This window comes from Crocodylus porosus, unplaced genomic scaffold (genome assembly GCF_001723895.1).
Source record: "Crocodylus porosus isolate Cpor-Errol unplaced genomic scaffold, CroPor_comp1, whole genome shotgun sequence".
In the NCBI taxonomy this organism is placed as follows: Eukaryota; Metazoa; Chordata; order Crocodylia; family Crocodylidae; genus Crocodylus; species Crocodylus porosus.
In genome coordinates, this window is record NW_017728909.1 from 34,534,940 (window position 1) to 34,556,098 (window position 21,159).

The 21,159-nt window shown below is 40.3% G+C and overlaps 1 protein-coding gene across 1 annotated transcript in view; it reads left to right on the forward strand.

The window, feature by feature from the left end:
- NDUFS4 (NADH:ubiquinone oxidoreductase subunit S4) overlaps window positions 1–21,159 on the forward strand; it is a 67,686-nt gene that overhangs the window by 44,774 nt on the left and 1,753 nt on the right. Inside the window, exons 3-4 of the mRNA XM_019532052.1 lie at window positions 9,346–9,518; window positions 18,273–18,346. Coding sequence (XP_019387597.1) covers window positions 9,346–9,518; window positions 18,273–18,346 — 247 coding nt within the window. The remainder of the gene's footprint in view (window positions 1–9,345; window positions 9,519–18,272; window positions 18,347–21,159) is intronic.

The following is a 21,159-nucleotide window of genomic DNA, read 5'->3' on the forward strand; positions in this document are numbered from 1 at the left end:
GGGATCCTATGACCCCAGCTGACTTCCTGCCCTTTGGGCAGGGGGCTGGATTCGATGATCTTCCGAGGTCCCTTCCAGCCCTAATGTCTATGAAACCTATAAGCGATAAGCCTGCTGCAGGCCAGAATGACTTACTCTGGGATGGAGATGCACGGATGGTAGAACCCTGCTGCTGCCACCTCTTGTTTGCCCAGAAAAATCTGTGGAAGTCATCTAGTTCACTTTGGGGTATCACTTACGACTTCTGATGGATCCCTAAGAGAAGCTTAGGAAAAGAAAATATTATGGTGCTTGTTGGCCAGAAAAGACCAAAGTGTATCAAAATCTGCTCAATATTTCGTGCTTCTGATGTCACTATTTCATTAGAATGGCTATATGACGATAATAAAAGTTTGTAATCTTAATCTCATAGGAGTGCTGCATGGGCTCTATGAAATGGACGTGGTTCGTTAACCACACCCCACAACAGAACTGTCACCATTATTTTGTTGACTTATACGTATTTTTAAAAATGTATTTGCAATAATATGAATTAATTCAACATATTAGATTTTACAGCATATTATCTCCATTTCTGGAACTGGTAAGGCACTTGCACACAAAGATACAAAGGTTACAGGCTCATCAGAAGCAAAAAAATATACTAAATACTGAAGTTCCTGCTATGTCTGCTTGAGATCAGGGGTTTGAATCTGGTCTCTGACTCCCTTAAGTGCTTAACCAACAATGGTATTGGCTGTTTTAGAAAGGCTGTCTGTCTTTGGCTTTAAGTAATTCCATCTGAAGAAAATTTAATTGAAGCTGGTATGTTCCCATAAAAGGACTAGTTTCAGCAAATTGACATTTTCCAGTGAAAAAAAACCTATTTTTTTGTCTACATATTTCTTGACTAGCTTCAGTCAGGCTCTCTGGTTTGCCTCTTACCTGAAAATTACAGTGTCTATAAATATTTTGGGAAACTACTAGCTAATAATTTACTAATCACTGGTACTTTGGCATGAGTTAGCTTAGCTTTTGGACAGAAAACCTATGAGAACTAACAGCAGAATAGTAATAATAATTTGGAAATGCAAGATATCCTTGATGTTTTAGTACTGCTCAAATGATTGTCAAGGAAATATGTGACAAGCTTTTGAATGCAATGAGATAAAGGAGGCAAGGTTCTTTGGGTAGATGTGATATCTTTTATTAGACCGACTGAGTAGTTAGAAAAACGTTCTTTGCAAGCTTTTGGGCACAATCACGCTTCTTCAGGCATAGGGAGTCTCTGCTCGTCTGAGACTCCAAGGAATAAAAGAAGCTAAAGGTGTGACAAGATGTCGATGAGAATGTAAATGGGTGGAAGTTAGGAAAACCAAAGGTAGAGCAGGGAAAGGGTGGGGAGGGGAAGCCAAAGGTAAGTAAGGGAGACTATTGTAGTAATTTTCCAAGGTAGAAAATAAGCTGTCTGTGAAAAAGTAAATAGCTGGAAATTAGGAAGACAAAGGGTAGAAAAAGAGGGGAAGGGTGGGGGGGGGGTAAGAAAAGTGTAAATAGTCAAGTCTGGCAGGTGCCTAGTGAATCATATGTTAGGCAGGCTGTAACGTGTCATAAATCCAATGTCTATATTGAGTCCATGATTTTTTGTATCCAGTAGATTTATGAAGTGAAGATCATAGGGTCGTCTACAGAGGGAATTTTGTAAGTTCCGTTTGAGGATTAGAACTGGGAGATTGGAGAGGGAGTGATTGACCTGTGAAGTGTGCCCCCACAGGTAATTGGGTATTCTTGTCTTGGATAGATTTTTGATGTGTGTTCATTCTGATATGCAGTTGTTGTTTGGTTTCTCCTACTTATTTTCCATTGGGGCATTTGGTGCACTGGATGAGATTATATAACATTTCTGGAGGTACAGGTGTAAGATCCAGGAATGGTGATAGTTCTGTTGTGGGGTGTGGTTATTGTGGGAGTGGTGGAGATATCTTGGCAGGTTTTGTATTTCTTGTCCTAGCATGGTCTGGATCTGTGAACTGAAGGAGGCAGCACTGCATTCAAAAGCTTATCAAAGTCTAGACCAAGCATGCATTTAACCCAATAAAAGATGCCACCCACAAAAAGCCTAGCCTAAGGGTAAGACAATTGTTTTGTCTGCTCTCAGAGTAATGGATTACACGTTGAAGTGAGTGGTGTGTTCAGTTGGAGCCAGCCAAGAGAATCAAGACAGTGTTGTGCGTGATGAGTTTTGGTGCCCTCCAGCCATCCATCTTGTTCCTTTCCATTTAGAAGGAAGTTATGCCTGTAGTGACCAAATACTAGTGGAAACACGATGGTTGTGGCAAACTTCTATTAATTCTAATGTTGGTAAGCAGTGGCACATCATTTCAGCAATGGACATGTCCCCTTTCTTTGTCTAAACCCAAGAACTGATAATTCACGACCTTCATATATTTGAAAGTTCTATCCAGCTAGGACAAAGACCCTAATATGGTTCTGCCAGCAGAATAAGTATTGATGCTGTACAGAAGAGAATTTGAGGCCATGCTGTATTTGCTCACATAGCACAAACACCTTTTTCCCCAAATTGGGGTGCATGTCTTAGAAAATCAGCTGCTCTGCTTGCTTGACCAGCAGCATGAAGATGCTGTAAAGTGGCTCCTGCCTCTTTTCCTTCTCTTCCCTCTAGCAACTGCATGGAAGGGAGGGGCAGATCCAGGAGTCCGTGAGGTGGTGTGCAGCAGTGAAACTGCACTGTACTTTGATTTTTGTTTGACCCAAAATTAAAAACCAATGGTTCAGGTACAGCTGATAGACTCAATTGACTTCAAGGTTTATTATAATCTACCTGATTCCAACTGCTCTTCGCTCTTCACTCCATAATTGTTAATGACCCTCTATCCTTTTAATAGTTCTGATGTTAGACTAATCAAGATATCCTTTCTTTAGCTATGTTGCTGTCTGTTAACTACTCATTGTCTCTCTTCTCCTATTTCACAGCCCTCCAGCCATGCTGTGAAAAATGCAGTTTACAAGATCTGTTTTAAGTCTTCTATGACTTGTTTTTTTAAGATAAAAATGGGATTGTATTATGCCAAACTAAAGAAAGAAATGCTACTCATACCAACTGATTTTACTGGTAGCAAGACTAATCTGTTTTACAGAATGCACTCCTAGTTTTTTACTTTTTTCATTGAGTTTTAAGCATCAGTCTTTCCTTTTCTTATAATTCAGACTTCAGGCAAATCAGGCTTTATTCCTTTTTTCCTTTGATTTCACACAAGTTATAATTGGGCTGGTATTCACAAAACTGGAATGCAGAACTACAGGAGCAAACTTAAGATTTCATTTATTTTGGCCTACTCTTATTTTGAACATAAGATGTCTCTACCTCTGAACTGAAAGTCCAGTTTCTTTTATTTCAAAACACGTTTTTTGTAAGTTCTAAGATATAGTTAAGCATATTCTTTACTACTTGGCATTTGCCTCTATTACATTGTTTCATAATGTGCTATGGCATGTTCTCGACTAGATATGCTTTATCAGAGCAGTAATAGAAGCTAAGCATTTCTAAACACTGTCTTTAAATAAGAAAGGCATTGCACAAGTTTTGCCAAAATCTCTACAGTTCAAATTCTTTCCTAGAATACCCTTTTCTGATTGTCACCAAAAGGCCAAACTTTAATGTGTTAATCTGCGTCAATGTAATGCAGTGTATTATTATACTCTAAAGATATTAAAGTAACTTTTTTGCTGTGGTTTAAAATATGAATCTTTAGGAACATCATTTTCCTCCTATTCCCTTACCTCATGCTCTTCACTTTATTTGAAAATGAACATATGAAATTTACATAGCTCATTAGTCAAAAATGTGTGGCTAGGGTAACATTTTTATGATGTGGGAGTTAAATGAACTCCTGTTTTTCCTTTTTACTGTTCTTTTTCAGTACACAACCAACTGCTCAGTGACAGTGCCTAAGTAGTCTAGAGAATACCAGAATATACTTTAATACTTGATGCCATAGATTTGGAAGTGCATTTCAATGATTGATTTTTTTTTTTTTTTTTTGAGCTGGAGGGGAACAAAACGAGAAAGTCTTCTTCAGAAACAAAACACTTTCACATAACCCCCATAACGGATTTCCCAGCGTATCATTCTGTTGTCTTTGGAGACTTCCATCAGCTACAGAAGAAGTTCAAACATTATGGTTAATGCTTTGAGTAATTATCGGATTGGCATATGCATTGAAGGGTAAAAATTGCTCAGACTGAAAGTACTTTTTAAGCCTCACTCAGACCAATAACTGAACTGAGACACCTCTTCAGAATGATTGCACTTTTGGCATGAAGTCACTGGGCTAAAAGATAATGCAAGGCATTTCTATCAAAACCAAAATCTAGCCAAAATGAAAAATGGTGCATCTGTTGCAGACATACTGCCCAAATTATGCTCATTGTAGATTCAGCTCCCGTCATTCTTCTCTTCAGTGCTTATCGATTTCAACCAAAATATCTTTTTAGTCTAAACATGAAATGTGAGGCTAGACTTTATTTTTCTGATCTTATATTCCACTTCACAAATAAGAGAACTCTAGTAATGTTTTTAGTCATGTTACTAAGTATATTTAGATGAAGGAACATATTAATGTATTGTTCAGAGAATTATTGTACTAATGAAAAAAGATTCTACTGCCTTATAGAAAAGTCTGTGTTCCATGCAATATGGAATTCCCTAAAGGCAAATATGCGTTTCCCCCTGTTATGTCTGTACCCATTAGACAAACATTGCCTGTTCATGTTCAGTTTATTCTGCTCTATTTTTCTATTTGTGCATCGCATAGTGGATTTATACTTTAAAAAGGAGTATAAATGTAAGGAGTCTCTGAAAAGGATATGTGAATGAATTGGATAAATGGAAAGTTCTCATCTTTATTACCCGTAAACAGTTTAAGCAAAGTGAAGTTTAAAGAAGTCTCATTTACACCAGCTATGTAACAAATATTAGAAAAGTTATCTAATGTTATTTTTTTTGCATGTGTGGTAACTTGAAGTACCCACTGTTTTGATTTCTAATGTTGCAATATATTTTCTATGGAAACTATAAATTTATAGCAAAGCCTGTTGCAATCTATTACTTACCTGTTAAATCATGGAGGGGGGAGGGGAGCAAGCTATCTTTAACTCCTATGAAGTACAGAAAACTTCTATTTGTTCCTCCTTCATAACAAGTGTAAACTGTTGAGGTTAAGTAGGTGGGGCAACCGGAAGTAATTACTAAGGCCAGTGGCATTTTTGCGGTTTAATAAAGGCAGAGGCTAATTATTCAGTTTTTATTTAAGTGAAATGATGCCAAAAAGGAGGTTCCTGCAGAGCAGCTGCACTCCTTCAGTGTTACCCTAATTTACCACAGACACAACTGTCACAAACAGAACTTTTAAACTTGATATATAGCCACGAAAGTAAGGAGCCTTTTGTCTGAAGTGCATGCAGAAGAACTCCTTTATACAAATCAACCGGCAGATGACGGACAATGATGAAAATTTGATTCTTTGAAGTCATAATGGTCATTGAAATGTGTGAAATTCTGGTATTGAAAAGAGAGCGGCTAGCAAGACTCTAAATCCTGGGTGGTTGCTGGAAGCTTGCTGGGAGGTTTTTCTGCATTTTGACATCAACTTCCCATTGCTTGTTCCCTGCTTCCTTTATTTAAAAAAGGGGGAAAAGTTAAACAGTAGATATTTTGATAGCAGAATTACACACAAACTGTGTGTATGAGAGAGAAAGTGGAAACAAGATGCTTTCATGTACACCTAACTTGTATAAGTAGAAATGCCAGTGTTCTTAAATGTTGTAATTATACTCATTCCTCTTAAATTTTAGAATTATTTTTCAAGACTTGATTTTACTGTAATAATGGGGTCTTGAAGAGTAGAACGATTTCCCCTCCCCCAAATGAAGTAGCCCACCATCATGCTGAAATCTACTATCATTGATCTTGAATCTGTGTACTACAGGTATGGTTTTGTGTGAAGTGTCTGTCTTCTACTTCCCACCCTCTTTTGGGAAGAGTGATAGAAAATCTTGCAAGTATTCAACACCCTGGCTTTTCCAGGATTCTCACTACTACAGGAGCTAAAAAAGCACAAATCTAAAAATGATTTTACTTAGTAATTTTTAAAATTTTGTTGACAGGCTTAAAATAATATAATCTGTCTCAGTTTGTTGGAACTTGTTGCAGCATGCTGCCAAACTGATCATCTTTAGAAATTACTCTTTTCAAAATAATCTTCATGAACTACAACATCCCAGAATATTTTTGCATGGTAACATAGTTTATGTCAACTAAAATGTAAAGTACTTTTGCTAAACTGCTTAATTTCAAGCAGTAGGCAATCTATTTACAAGTTAGTTAAATCTTTTTAAATTTAATATACAAAAGTTACTTAAAAATTTTAGTACATGATGTCAAACATGCATTTTAGTATTCAGATACTAAAGCAAACATCAGTCAGAAACGCAATATTTAAAAAGAGCAAATTGAAAATAGCTGTCAAAAACATCTTTGTTTTGGAAAGTTGGTTCACAGGTAGTTTCAATGAGAACTTGAACTCAGAACAAAGCACTGAAGACACAGTAAAGAGTTCAACTTAGTGCAGCATAGTTCTTTTCAAGTATTATATTGTTTTAATAGAATCTTGGAGCGGGAGCTTTAGCCCATTGAAATGTCGCTTAAAGCACAGGTTCTTCTGTCACTAGCTGGAGCTGTGTGGATGAAATGATCACAATAGAGTGTTGTAATGCATTTTAAAAGTGTGAGAAATCAGTTTGTCTAGACTAAGAGTGTGCCTACAGGGAATAGGAATTTTAGAGCTTCTGTGCTCTTTAGGTGTCAAGTATGTGATAGATGCCAAGCCTTTTTATTCCATATCTTTGGCAACAGCTCAGCTATGCTACAGTACCTTACATGTCTACTGCAAGTAAAAACAGTAATTCTATGTCAGGACGACTTGTGGGCTTGAAAATCCAGAAACTCATTGTTCTAACAACTGTCTGTTCAATTGCCAACTTTAAACTGGGGGAAGATATTGATAAACAATTGCTGTGTTCCCAGAAGGCATGGAAACGTTAGCTATAATGAATCAAAAGTAGGGAGGGCTGGCAACATCATGTAATTATTTTAATGTCTTAAAACAGCCAGTTTTTATTTTCACTTAAAAGATCTTCATGGGATGTATCCCATGCTACTAATAAAGTTAATTATATGATTTAGAGCCAATTCAGTGCATAAAACTTATACTATGATATTCTGTTTGGGGTTTTTTTGGGGGGGGGTTTTGCAGATGAATTAGTCTAGACACTTCTTCATTACAAGTAACTTACAAGTCCAACACTTAATGTGTTTCAGGGGCAGGTTAGTCTCATTTTTAATCAAACTTGTTATAAAGCTGTGTTAAAATTATTTGTTAAGCTCCCATTTTGGTGGCGTTTCAGACTGAGGGATGTTAAGGCTGTTGACATGTAAACATTCCTTTAACAGGTAACATTACAACATTTTTGTGTAGAGGAATTCAAAAGCACTTTAAACTGTAGACACTTTGTTAACACTTTCTCGAGTCATTTTGTTTCATTTCATATTTCCAGGGTCACCATTCTTTGATTACTTTTGATGCCAACAAATTGGATGCATTTGTAACAATTTTTGCATGCAGCAGAATCATTCCAAGACTTGTTTCATCAATTAAAATATTTGATTCTATTAACTATATTTTACCCATACATACTTGCACCAGTATGTCTGTGATTATGTATATAATAATTTCCTAGTCAGTTTTTATAAACAACAGACAAGCCATAACAGTAAAACCACGCCTGTTTTTTACTGCAGGTGAAAAAGTATTGTGTTACGCACGACAGTGCTTGCCAACATAAAAAAAAAAACCAACCTTAAAATATTTCTCTTAAATTGTGGTTTGAGACTTCAGCAGCAGTCAAAAATGCCTGTCTGTCAGTATGTGTTTTGTGTATGTGTTGCAATATTTGTGTAATCTGTGGTGTTTCTTTTTTCATATCATGGCTAGACTGGTATTAAAAATAAACATTACTTAGGCTTAAGGAAAACATTTATGATTAACTTGTTAAAATATTTTGACAGTTTGCTTTAGGTAGTCTGAATTCAAATTTTATGAGCTGGAAACTTCCTGTGTTTTCTTTTTTCTTTTATTCTCTCTCTCTCCCCTCCTCCTCCCCCTGCCTTTCCTTTTTTGTCTTTTTTTCTCTCTGTTTTACTTATAATGCAGGACAAGCATTTCACACTCACTCCCCAGTGCAATTCTGACAAATTGATCTCTCCAAGTTTATTTTATGAAGTGAAACAAAGAAGGAAACATGCTTCATTTTGAGGGATGATCTGGTGACAGCATCAAGTGCTTTTAAGTTTGCCACCAGACAAAATCCTGTAAAGTTGGTAGCTAGAGACTTATACAAACCAAAACGTTTGGTTAAAATTGTTTGCCTCTTCAATTCAAGTCATGTCATCACTGGCAAGATTAGTTCAGTATGTCTGAATGTTAACTGCGTATTTCTGGACCTTCACCAAATTAGCATTTTTCTTGGAGAAAGGCAAGGAAAAATAGAGTCTGAGAAGCTTCTGTTGGCCTGAAGTGTACATGTATTTGCTGGAGTCATAAGTACTTAGTTGGCTTGCTTCTGCATCCTTAGAGGAAGTATTTGATGATCCATTTTTACTCTCTTTAGTAGGTGTCATTCTACAAAGATGAGTTGACAAGCTAATTATATGTAATTGCTGTTTAGTTTTTTAAGAGAGAAAGTTCATTTCAATTTTATCAGGAAAAATTACTGTCAGTGGTGTCTGCCTCATGTATAGATTTTTGATTTCACCCCCACCCCCAATTTTACATTTGTTTTCTATTAAACTTCTTGAGTGTCTTCATGGTCTTTTTTTAACTATGTGATCCTTTGCTGTTGTGTATAATAACAGCTCGCAAGACAAGCTCTACTAGTCTTCCACTAAACTCTTTCACTAAGACTTATGTTAGAAGGATTCTGCAGAATTTTACCTTTATGAAAACATAAATCTGAAATATTAGCAAATCAAAGTGCAGAAGCATCAAGAAGAAACGTCCCAATCAAAAAATGTCAAATTTAACAGATTCAGTGACATGAGTCATGATCTCAAACTTTAGTTCATTAGTCAGAGAGAAAAGAAATTTATATCTTAAGAGTCCTTTCTTACAATAAAAAAAACTTCTAATATAAATAAGACTAACATTTTTGAGGTAGTAAATACTGATAAATTGTACTGTTTTTTCATAAACTCTTTTTAAGCATGATGCATTTATTTCCTTTTTGTAGGATATCACTGCTTTAACTGGTGTCCCAGAGGAACACATCAAAACCAGAAAAGTCCAAATTTTTGTTCCAGCACGTAATGCCATGCAGGCTGGTGTTAACAACACAAAGAAATGGAAGATGGAATTTGATACCAGGGAGCGGTGGGAAAACCCTTTGATGGGTTGGGCCTCTACGTGAGTCTAACTGAATTTTTAAACTTGAAATTGTTATTTTTTAAGTCCCTTAACTGTACATATTTTTCTTTGCAATTATGTTTTTTATGCAAATGTAGTTGTACTTCACAGCATTTACAATAAATGGTTCATGTATCAATGTAATCATGGTAATAGTTTAAACCAGGAATGTGCAGTTATTTTGGCTGAAAGGAATTTTGGTGAGCTGTTGTGGGCCAAGGATTGTGGGGTTGCTGATCTGAGCTGGCACAGTGGAACAAGGGTACAATTGATCCTATCTGGCCTGGGCCCCTCCACCCCACATCCACCACCAGAGGCACTGGATGGAGGAGGTGGGTGGGATCTCCATAAAAACGATCCATGACCCCCCATGGCTGTGAGAGGTGTGGAGCAGCATCTAGGAGTGGGACTGGTAGACAGAGTGGTCTCCATTAGACTGACCTGGGACCTCCACAGGCAGGGCACACTTGGGCAGGGGAGTGAGATAGGTGGGCGGGGAGCAGGACAGGTAGGCTAGGGCTGAGGGACTCATCATGCACCGGATAGAATTCCCCAGTGGGCCAGAATTTGCCCACCCCTGGTTTAAACCACGAAAGCATGTCTGAAACTAAATTGCTGTATACATTGCTGTCACTCTAAACAAGTTCAAGTTCAGATTTAGATGACAACACTCTTAGCTACAAAGGTTTGGGGGAAAATGTTTTGACTTTCTTCATCTAACTTAGACATGACCCAAAACTCAAGGCTTATGCGTGTGTGTGTGTGTGTGTGTATGTATATATATGTATATGTGTAGATCTGTGTGTGCGCATGTGTATATATTATAGTATTGCATGGCAGCATTACTTGAGGGCCATTAAGTTGCATCTAGGACTAAACCTGTACTAATTGTCCATTTTCATTTGCTTTAATTTCAAAAAGGTACTTAGCTTATAAGCAGTCTTTTTTTTTTTCTTTCAGTCATACATTCTTGCATATCTTACCCATGTCTCACAACTGACATATTGCTGGATTTAGTATGTTTAAGATGTTTCTTAAAATAAAAATTGCAGGAATGAGAACAGACGGTATCATCATCTTTGGCCCAATAGGTTAGTTATAGCATTCTATAAACGATTTAATAAACACTCATGATTTCCATAGATTTTGCAGATTTGTTGCTCTTATCCTGACAGTGTTGTAATTTAATGCTGAATTATCATTTTCCAGACATTCTGAAAAGTACCTGCTCAGGAAAATCTTACTTCAGTATTGTAGTCATTCCAACATTTTTTTTTTCCAAACACTGGAAAGAGTATAGTGAAACCCTTAAACACAAAAACACACTTTTCCCTGCAGTTATTTTTTAATGGATTAGAACTTGAGACTGAAACAAATGAAACTTGACCTCTTTATCAGTATATGTTTTCCTTTTAAATGACATGAAATAGCATTGGTTTTGTAGTTGAAAAATATTTATGCTTCTGAAAATAGTGTCTCAGAAGTAGTTTTAGAAATAAATGCATTTTAAACAAGTATTTGTTATGGCGGGGAGAGAAATCCTGAGCTCAGGTTTTTGTTTTTGTTTTTTGCTTCCATACAAGAAGTAATATGATTAAATCCTATAAAAGTTCATGGGTGCCATTGTTGCAGGAAAAAATTATAATTTAAAATTGACCTATCAACAGATAGAGGAGAAACTGATTTGTATTAAAGTATGCTGGTTTGTCATTTTCTGTGAAACTCCACACCTGTGAATGAGCTGAGATTTCAAATAGTTCCCCAGATTATTCATTCTTTCATCTCCAATATGTATTAGATATGTATTCAGAGGCATGAAGTTTTAGTAATATACCATATTTAGTCAAATATAAGATGTCCCTAAATATAAGACAACCCACCAATAATTAGACTGTATGCATGGAAAATTTATAAATTTGTTATAATTTTCCAGGAACAGAATCTAAGTACTGGAGGTTTGTCTTGAATCCTCCCTCCCTCCCTCCACTGCTACAGCAGAGAAAACAGTGCCTGAGAGGGTTAAATGGCCATCTTTGCCAGTGCCCCGTCCACTTCTTCCCCTGCAGCCTTCCTGCACCCCCTGCCAGCTTCACTCCCCACCCCCACAGTCTTTTCCTTTTCTACTCCTACCCCAGTGTCTGGCTCTTCCCGCCCTTCTCTCTGCAGTTTCTGCGTCTTCCCCCTCATTCCCCATCCCCACTATTACTGTCAGATGATGCTTGACCTGCTCGGTCCCTGAGTACAGCACATGGAAGCTCAGCCCTTGCCTGGCCATGCTGCAGTGTTGGCGCTGCTGATTGGCCAGGCAGGGGAGGACGTTTACATGTACTCTGTGCCCAGGAAGGAACTCAGCTTAAGCCAGAGCTCAGATGCACCCACCAGTAAGTTGGGGGGAGGCAAGAGGCTGCTGTCATCTGATTCTGGCCCTGACCTGGGCTCAGGACCAGAGTTAGAGCTACAAACAGCTGCCTGCTCTCCTTTCCTCTTTTTATATGGATATAAGATGAGCGACTTTTTCCCTCCATGCTGAGTGGGGGGGAACCTCATCCTATATTGGGCTAACTCTACTTTTCCATGTAACTAGTGAACTCTTTAAATAACAGGTTTTTTAATGAAATATTGATGGAGGGTTTTTTTCAAATCAGCAATTTAAATGATAAACTATCAATTTTCCTCCTCTATTCCCTGTGCCCTCCAAAAATCCCCAAGTATATAACAGCTAAACTGTATTCTAGTAAAACCTTTAAGCAGATGATCGTATTTTATCTGGTGCTAGTAAGACCTCATGTAGTTAAGATTTAAATTTGAACAACTTCCCTAATCAGCCTTATTTACCTATAGTATTTTCCAGTGAAATTTTGTTTGACCTCAGCCAAAAATGCAAATTTTAACTTTTTAGCAAATATATAAATTTGAGCTAAATAGTAGTAATATTAATCCATCTAAACAGATTAAGTTGTCTGTGATTTTTATTATTTTGCAGGAAATGTACAAATTAAGTTAAAATAACTATTTCTGGAAAAAAAAATCCATAAACGGCTGTATTTTTGGGTTTAAGAGTGCATACATGGATTTGTTTAGAAAGAGCTGTTCCCATGTTTTGACAGAGAAAATACCACAGTGCATTCTAAAATGATTGATACTTGGTGAACACTAGTGGGTCTGTGGTTTTCTTAATTGAGTCATACCTATAATATTTTTATAGAATTCTGACAACTGTCACTGGATATTAATTATCTTAAAATAGCTATTCTGCATCCTAAAATATCTTCTGTCTTCTTCCCTGTTATAGTTTCTGCAAAATTGCAACCATTTTAAGTATTCCCAATATCTAGCAGTAACCTCAAAAGGGGAAGATCGGAACCAGCTTCTTTTCCTGGAGTAACCATGATAGAAAGTGGGAGATTCTCATCAGAAATCTATCTGCCTTTCTTGCAACCTTGTGGTAGTTTTTTTTCTTTTACAGCCCCTCATTTCTTGGGTGAAGTTTTAGGAAGCTGGAAAGTTACAGGAATACTGATCTTCCTTTTGAGTGGACTTTTGTATTTAAAAAATGGTATGGGAACACTCTCAGAGTAGTAATAACCAGTAAGAAATGAGTACCGATGATAATCTAGCTTCCAAGCTTTCTACAAACAGTATCATGTTTTATACTACTCTAATGGACACTCCTTGACTTTCACAAATCTAGCTGTGTAATGGTTATGGAAATAGTGAAAAAAAATTAGTTTATACCAGATGGATTGCTAGTATAAAGAACATAGAGAGGGCAGACCAGTGGTATATCTGCTTTATATGGCCCCCATCTCCATATTTTCTGGATACTGGCAAATATCCTTCGTGTTTATCTGGTGCTGAACAAACTTGTAATTCAGGCAAAAATTTGCCTGCGACGTAACAGCTTTTATCGCTGAGGAGACTAGCAAAGATCAAACCTGCAGGAAATTGCAGACTTACTTGATTCTTTGATCTGGGTTTCATAGTTTCACAGTTGGTGGGGTCGGAAGGGACCTGAGCGGATCATCAAGTCCGACACCCTGCCATGGCAGAAAAGACTACTGGGGTCCAATGACCCCAGCAAGGTGTTTGTCCAGCCTCCTTTTAAAGATCCTCGGGGTAGGAGCCAACACCACTTATCTTGGAAGTTGGTTCCAGATCCTAGCCACCCTGACAGTGAAGTAGCGCCTCCTGATATCTAGCCTGAATCTACCCTCCGCCAGCTTGTGACCATTATTTCTTGTCATTCCTGGTAGTGCTCAGGGGAACAGGGACTTTCCCAATGCCTGCTGGTCCCCCCTGACTAGTTTGTAAACGGTCACTAGATCACCCCTCAGCCTTCTCTTGTGGAGGCTGAACAGGTTCAGGTCCCTTAGCCTCTCCTCGTAGACCCTGCCCTGCTGCTCCTGATCATGCGAGTGGGCCTCCTCTGGACCCTCTCCATGTTGTCCACATCCCTTCTGAAGTGCGGTGCCCAGAACTGGACGCAGTACTCCAACTGCCGCCTGACCAGTGTCACATAGAGGGGGAAGATCACCTCCTTGGACCTGCTTGAGATGCATGTCTGGATGAATGACAAGGTGTGGTTGGCCTTCCTGACCACGTCCCCACACTGCTGGCCCATGTTCATTTTGGCATCAATGATGACTCCAAGATCCTTTTCTGCCTCTGCACTGACGAGAAGGGAGTTCCCCAGCCTGTAGGTCTGCTACTGGTTCTTCCTCCCCAGATGCAGAACCCTGCACTTGTCAGTTTTGAAACCGATCCTGTTCTCATCTGCCCACTCCTGTAACCTGTCCAGGTGCAATTGCAACCTATTCCTCCCTTCTAGCATGCCTACTTCTCCCCACATCTTAGTGTCATCTGCGAAACTGGACAGGGTGATTTTTACCCCCTCATCCAAATCGCTGATGAAGATATTGAGCAGTTCACATCTGAGGACCGAGCCCTGCGGAACCCCGCTGCCCACACCCCTCCAAGTCAAATAAGACCTGTCCACCACCTCTCTCTGGGTGTGGCCCTCCAGCCAATTAGTGACCCATCTGACTGTGTAGGTATCGATGCCACAGTCTCCTAGTTTTTTAATGAGAATGGGGTGAGAGACAGTGTCGAAGGCCTTCCAAAAGTCCAGAAAGACTCTGTCCACCGCGACACCTGCATCCAAGAGTTTTGTGGCCTGCTCATAGAAGGCCACCAGGTCGGTCTGACAGGACCTGCCTCTAATGAACCCATGTTGGTTGCCCCTAAGCATAATCTCCCCTGCTGGCCCCTCGCAGACATGTGCCAGGATAATTCTCTCAAAAAGTTTCCCCAGGACCAAGGTAAAACTAACAAGCCTGTAGTTTCCTGGGTCCTCCTTCCTCCTTTTTTTGAAGATGGGGACAACTTTGGCCCTTTTCCAGTCCTCTGGCACATCGCCAGAGCACCATGAGTGCTCATAAAGCCGTGGTAGGGGCTGCAATGACCTCTTCTAATTCCCTCAGCACTCTGGGGTGGAGATTGTCAAGACCTGCTGATTTAAATACATCCAGTCCCTCCCGAAGTTCCCTAACTAGGTCCTCTCTGACCCTAGACCTGGGTGTGCCTCCCCTGGGGCCTAAAGGGGTCCCAGTGCGGAGGAAGACTCAGTCCCTGCTCAGAAAAATGGAGGCAAAGAACTTGTTAAATAGGTTAGCTTTGCTGTCTGGTGCGACGACCAGATTTCCTAGTGTGTCCTGCAGAGGCCCCACGTTACCCAGTACCTTCTTTTTACCCCCTATGTATTTAAAAAAGGACTTCTTGTTGTCCTTGATCCGGGTAGCTAGTCTCAGTTCCATCTCTGCCTTAGCCTTCCTGCCCACGCCCCTACAGCCCCAAACAACAAAGATATAGTCCTCCCTGGTGATGGCCTCTCCCTTCCATTGAGTGTACGCCTCCTTTTTAGCTAGGAGACATTCCCAGATGCATTTGGTGAGCCATGGGGGCTTTTGTGCCCTCCTGCTCCCTTTGATCTGTGTTGGGATTACCTCCCTTTGGGCTTGGAGGATCATCTCCTTAAGGAATGACCACTCTTCTTGGACACTCCTTCCTCCCCTCCCCCCCCCCCGGGACCTCAGTATCATCCCAACTATTCTCCTTACCTCATTGAAATCCGCCCTCCTGAAGTTTGCGCTGGATGGTGAATTCCAGCAGGCAATGATCACTGTCGCCCAGGTGGTCGAGCACCCGCAGACCCAGGTCATCGCCCGTGGCCAGGACCAGATCCAACAAGGCATCTCTCCTGGTGGACCTATGCACCTCCTGGGTTAGGTAGAGGTCCTGTATCTCAGCTAGGAACCTATGTGAGTGGTCAGACCTGGCTGACTTCTCTTCCCAGCAGATGTCTAGAGAGTTTAGGTCACCCATGATGACCACATCCTCTGACCTAACTGCCTCTGTGAGCTGACTTAAGAATTCCCGGTCTAGCTCTTCCCCTTGGTTGGGTGGTTTGTAGTTGACCCCCACCATTAAGTCCCTTTCCCCTTGGCCTCCTTGTGTTCTAATCCAGAGCAATTCAATGTGCCCCTCCTCTGACCCAGTGCTACTCCTTGAGAATGTGTATTTCTCCTTGACGTAGAGTGCCACACCCCCACCTTTTCTCCCTGTCCTATCCCTCCTGTACAGCCTATAGCCCTTGATATTCACTGCCCAGTCCTGCGTTGGGTCCCACCACGTTGCAGTGAGCCCCACTATGTCTGAGTTAGTGTTAGCTAGCAGGAGGGTTAAGTTCCTTCTGCTTGTTTCCCATACTACGAGCATTAGTATAAAGGCAGTTGAGGCCTCCTGAAAATACGTGCACTACCCCCCTAATCCCAATACTACCTGGGCCCCTGTTGCTTACCTGGGTACTTGTTCTGCTGGTCGTCGGTCTAGGCTGGGCTGTTCTTGTGGGTAAAGCTTGGTTTAGTGGTCCAAGGCTTCCTCCGTCCTTGTCTTCCCCTTCCCCCAACGGGTTGTGGTCATGCTATCAGTTAGACCTCAGTATTTTCTTTGCCATATTAATATAAGAAGTCCTTTCCAATCTGAGAAGTTCTGTCTTAATGATTTGTGGAGTCTCTTCTCTTTTGAGCATTTGTCCACACACATTCTGCTTATCGGTGTTATCATTAGGGCTGTGTGAAGCTTTGGTCGCTGGTTTGATTTGGCCCGATTCAGCAGCCGAATCTCCAAATCAGGAGTCCCTTTAATCTCTCTAAATCAAATTGGAGCCCTCCAAATCAATTAAGAGAGATTTGGAGAGATTCGATGATTCGGACATAGACATAGCTTTGTATGTTTTTTCTACATACCTCAAGGTACCAGGCGGCTCATGAACACTGAGATGGTGGGACAGATGGAGCGTCCCATGAGAGTGTAGAGGGGGTCCCCAGTGCACTTGGCAGTGGACCCAAAAATGAACCAGAAGCACTTCCGGTCCACTTCCGGGTCTGCCATGGAGCACACAGAGGACCCTACCCCCCGGCTCCGCAACTGGTGCCTCCTGGGTCTGGGGGGACACCCAGGGTGCCCCTGCGGCTGATCGCCAAGCTGGGGGGGCATCCCCTGTGCGCTCAGCGTCGGACGCAGAAGTGGACCAGAAGTACTTCCAGTCCACTTCCAGGTCCACCGCTGAGCGTGTAGGGGGCCTCCCACAGTCCTGGGGTATGTTCCATATGCCCCACCATCTCACTGTTTACAAGCCACACCTGGTACCTCAAGGTACGTAGAAAAAACATTTAAAGCTGTGTCTGTGGCCAAATCATGCTGATTCTCCAAATCAGCATCGAATATTTGGATTTGGCTGAATTGAATCGGGACAGTGATCCAAATCAACGAATCAAATCACTGTCCCCCAAATCAGGCTGAATCCGAATCTAATACGGCCCGCTTTGCACACCCCTAGCTATCATGTCTTGAACCTTTGTTTGTAGACTTATTTGCCTTACTATCCCATAATGTGTACTCCACCCTTCCTCAGACTCCTGCACTGAGGGGATAAATCATGGTGGGTGCTTCCTATTTGGTTCCTTCAACTGCCTTGCGGAAGAGTAAACATTCTATGTCAGCCTCCTCTGTGGACCTTAACTCAAAGCCTTTTTCTGGCTCACTTTTTTCACTATTATCCTTTTTAACATACCCATTTCTTTTTTATTATAATATATTCTCTCTTTCATTTAATTGTTTTTTCTTGGAAATGAAAGGAGAAGGCTTTAACCCTGGATTTTAGGATGGCTCAGGTATTCTCCATTCTCTGTCTAATAATTCCTTGCCTACTTGTTTTGGTGTTGTGCTTTCTCTTCTTCAAGACTAGCCTGACAAGACTGATAGGTAAAGGACAGTCTCCTGGTGACCTTGCTCTGTTCTTACCACATTTATTATCCCCATCCCCCACAAACATTCTACCCTTTGTAGACAGCTTTAGAAATCAGTTTGTTGAAGAGTTTTAATTGCTTATTACATATTTGGCACATATTAAGTATTTGCATAGATTTAGCATTTAAAAATACCTGTTTCTGAACAAGTTTTAATGCAGATTGATTATTCAAAATACAGACAGAAAATTCTGCATATGATATAGAGTCCACGTCACTACAAAAAAAAGTAAAAGTACTGTGTACGGCTGAGATCTGTGGGGATAGTGCATTTTGTTACTAGTTTAAATAAACTCGGAATGCATGAGATCCTGAGGTACAGATATTACAGAGTACTTAATGTTACACTTTTATTTTGTATTTAAAACTTACGCTGTGTTTTTTACAGGGCTGATCCTATGTCTAACATGGTCCTAACTTTCTCTACAAAAGAAGATGCTATTGCCTTTGCTGAAAAAAATGGTATGTATCTGAGTGGTCTTGATTGTGCCAATATTGTGGTAGCACCAATTTAATTGAGATAACTTGATCTTAGCATTTGTAACAAAAGTTGCACCAAAGAAAGTACAGCTTGGAGGTTATTTAATAATAAATATTCCCATTGCTGTTTGTTGTATGGTTTTTAATGGCTCAAAAATTATCTTTTATAGATTATTGTTTAACATAAAATAGAGAAACAGTTCTTGGAGTGAGGGTCTGGAATCCAGGGCTCATTTGCACATTCATTGTCTCATATGGGTGCCAAACCACTAGCTACAGAACCGTATTGCTTCTTGTGCTTTGCAAGACCTTATGAATCTTACAGTTTTAGCTGTGCTCTGGCCCCAGTTAAACAGGATGGGTGGAGAGTGCCACCACCCAACCATGTCTGTAACCTGTGGGTTAAAACATTCCTCTTCTGCAAGGTAGAAGATGTAGGTTTGAATCTCCTTAGCTGGAGGGGGCATTTGAGCCTAGATCCCTACTTCTGAGCAAGTATTCTAACCACTAAGCTATTGTATAAAGATGAGCAGCATCACCACATCCTATTCCAGCATCTGCTGGGTTTTTTATTTTCCTTAAAAGAGAAGAGTGAGCTCTGTCTCTTTCTTTGAAACAGTAATTGTAGGCATCTACCCTTAGAAAGAGGTTAAGAGCTCTGGCTCTAAATCTGGATTTTGGGCACCTCGGTTTTGTGGAAGGTGCAAGGATTTTAGGCAGTCCTTGTGCTTTATACTTCCTGTTGACAAACTCTGCTTAGCATGTGGGTTTTGAGCCACTTAATTCTTCTCAGGCACCTTACAAGGAGTCTAGAGACTTAGCTCTGAATTCTGGAATCCATACAGTAGAAGCTATTAAGAATGAAAAAATACTCATTTAATATTAGTCTATTTGAATTTTAATACAAAAACAGTCAAAAACTGTTTGCGCATAACATTAAACACACATTTAAGTCATTGCTGAAACTTTAGGGTGTCTGTAGACATGTGGAGAGGCTGCTCCAATGCGCTGTAATTACAGGTCATAGGAGCAGACTTGATTAACAGCATGCTCCAGCAGGCTCTAATTAGCATGCTTCCAGCAGCCTCTGCATCTCATGCATCAGCATCCCTGCACTTCTAAGTGGTGCCTGGGGCTTGTACATTGAGCTTTAGTTAAAGCACCCCTGCTGCCATTTTGAAGTGCTGTGAGCATTTAAATTAGAGCAGCTCTTGGAGCCACTCTGAAGTGCACATCATCCCCCCCCCCCCGAATACATGTAAGAATGCCCTTAGGCCTTAATTTTCCAACAAGCCATTTTAAGTAATATTCACCATAACAAGTGTGAAGTAGAACCATTTTTCTTAAACATGTCCATTGCAGTTGCACTTACCTCTTTTTTTAAAAAGAAGTTTTGTTCAACATTGGAAAAAGTTCTGTGAACTACCAAGGCAAAGCTTTTTTTTTCCAATTATTTTTGATTTACAGAAGTGCCAGAATACATTCTGAACTGTTCACTTTACATTTTAATATTTCTCTCTCTCAAATCTAGAATATCATACGAATGTTGACAGCCCTTTTTGTGTCAATACAAGTACCCGTCTGTATTTCTTTATCCTTTTCATGCTAATTCTTTTAAAGAAAAGAAATTTAGTACTCATAGAATGAGGAATTAATAGCACTGGCTAAAAGCCAAGTACTGTATAATGAAAAAGGGTGCAAGCTTCTCCAAAGCGCTCTGCCAGTGCACTTTATCTCGGCCTACAAACTCAGTACTAGTTTCAGTCTTAGGCAGTTCAGGAACAGAAACCCCAGTCAGATCCAGTTGTGCCAAAGCATGTGGTGGCTTCTGATGTGCACCCACCCAGGAAACTAGGAAATGGCCATTAAACTGTTTTCACTTATGAACAAACTATTTTGTCAGGAATTAATGCATCTCAGAGGGGAGAGGTTAGTGTGAAAACAACCAAGTTGCTAAACTTCTCCATTTTATTTGTTTCTGAAAGTAGAATATAGTAACACATTGCAATAAAAAATAAACTAAACTAATGACCAGAAACTTGCATTTCCCTGGGGTATGCAAAATGTAATTTCAGAAAAAGTTTTTAAAATGCAATTTTTTCTACTAGAAATCAACATGCTATCTTTACATCCCTCTGGACGTAGTTTATACATGCAGCAGTGCTCCCATAAAGTTTTGAGTAAATAGTAATGGCATCACTGTGGTAGATCCTGGCACTGCCTCTAATGGCAACATTTTTGTATAGCTGCCAAGTTTCATAGATTTCATAGTTGTTAGGGCTGGAAGGGACCTTGGAAGATCATCGAGACCAGCCCCCCGCCCAAAGGGCAGGAAATCAGATGGGGTCATAGGATCTCAGCAAGATAAGCATCTAATTTACTTTTGAAGGTGTTCAATGTAGGTGCTTAAACCACCTCCGATGGCAGGCTGTTCCAGACCTTGGGGGCTCAGACAGTAAAGAAATTCTTCCTTGTGTCCTGCCTGAAACGGTCTCCCAGTAGTTTATGACCGTTGGACCTCGTCATCCCTTGGGGCGCTCTGGAGAACAAACGTTCCCCCAGATCCTGGTGGTCACCCCTGATAAATGTATAGATGGCCATCAGATCACCCTGAGCCTGCGCTTTTCCAGGCTAAAGAGCCCCATGGCTCTCAGCCTGTCATTGTAAGGTCTGCTTTCCTGACCTCTGATCATGTGCATGGCTCTTCTCTGAACTCTCTCAAGCTTCTCCACATCCTTTTTGAATTGTGGAGCCCAAAACTGGGTGCAGTACTCCAGCTGCGGCCTCACCAAGGC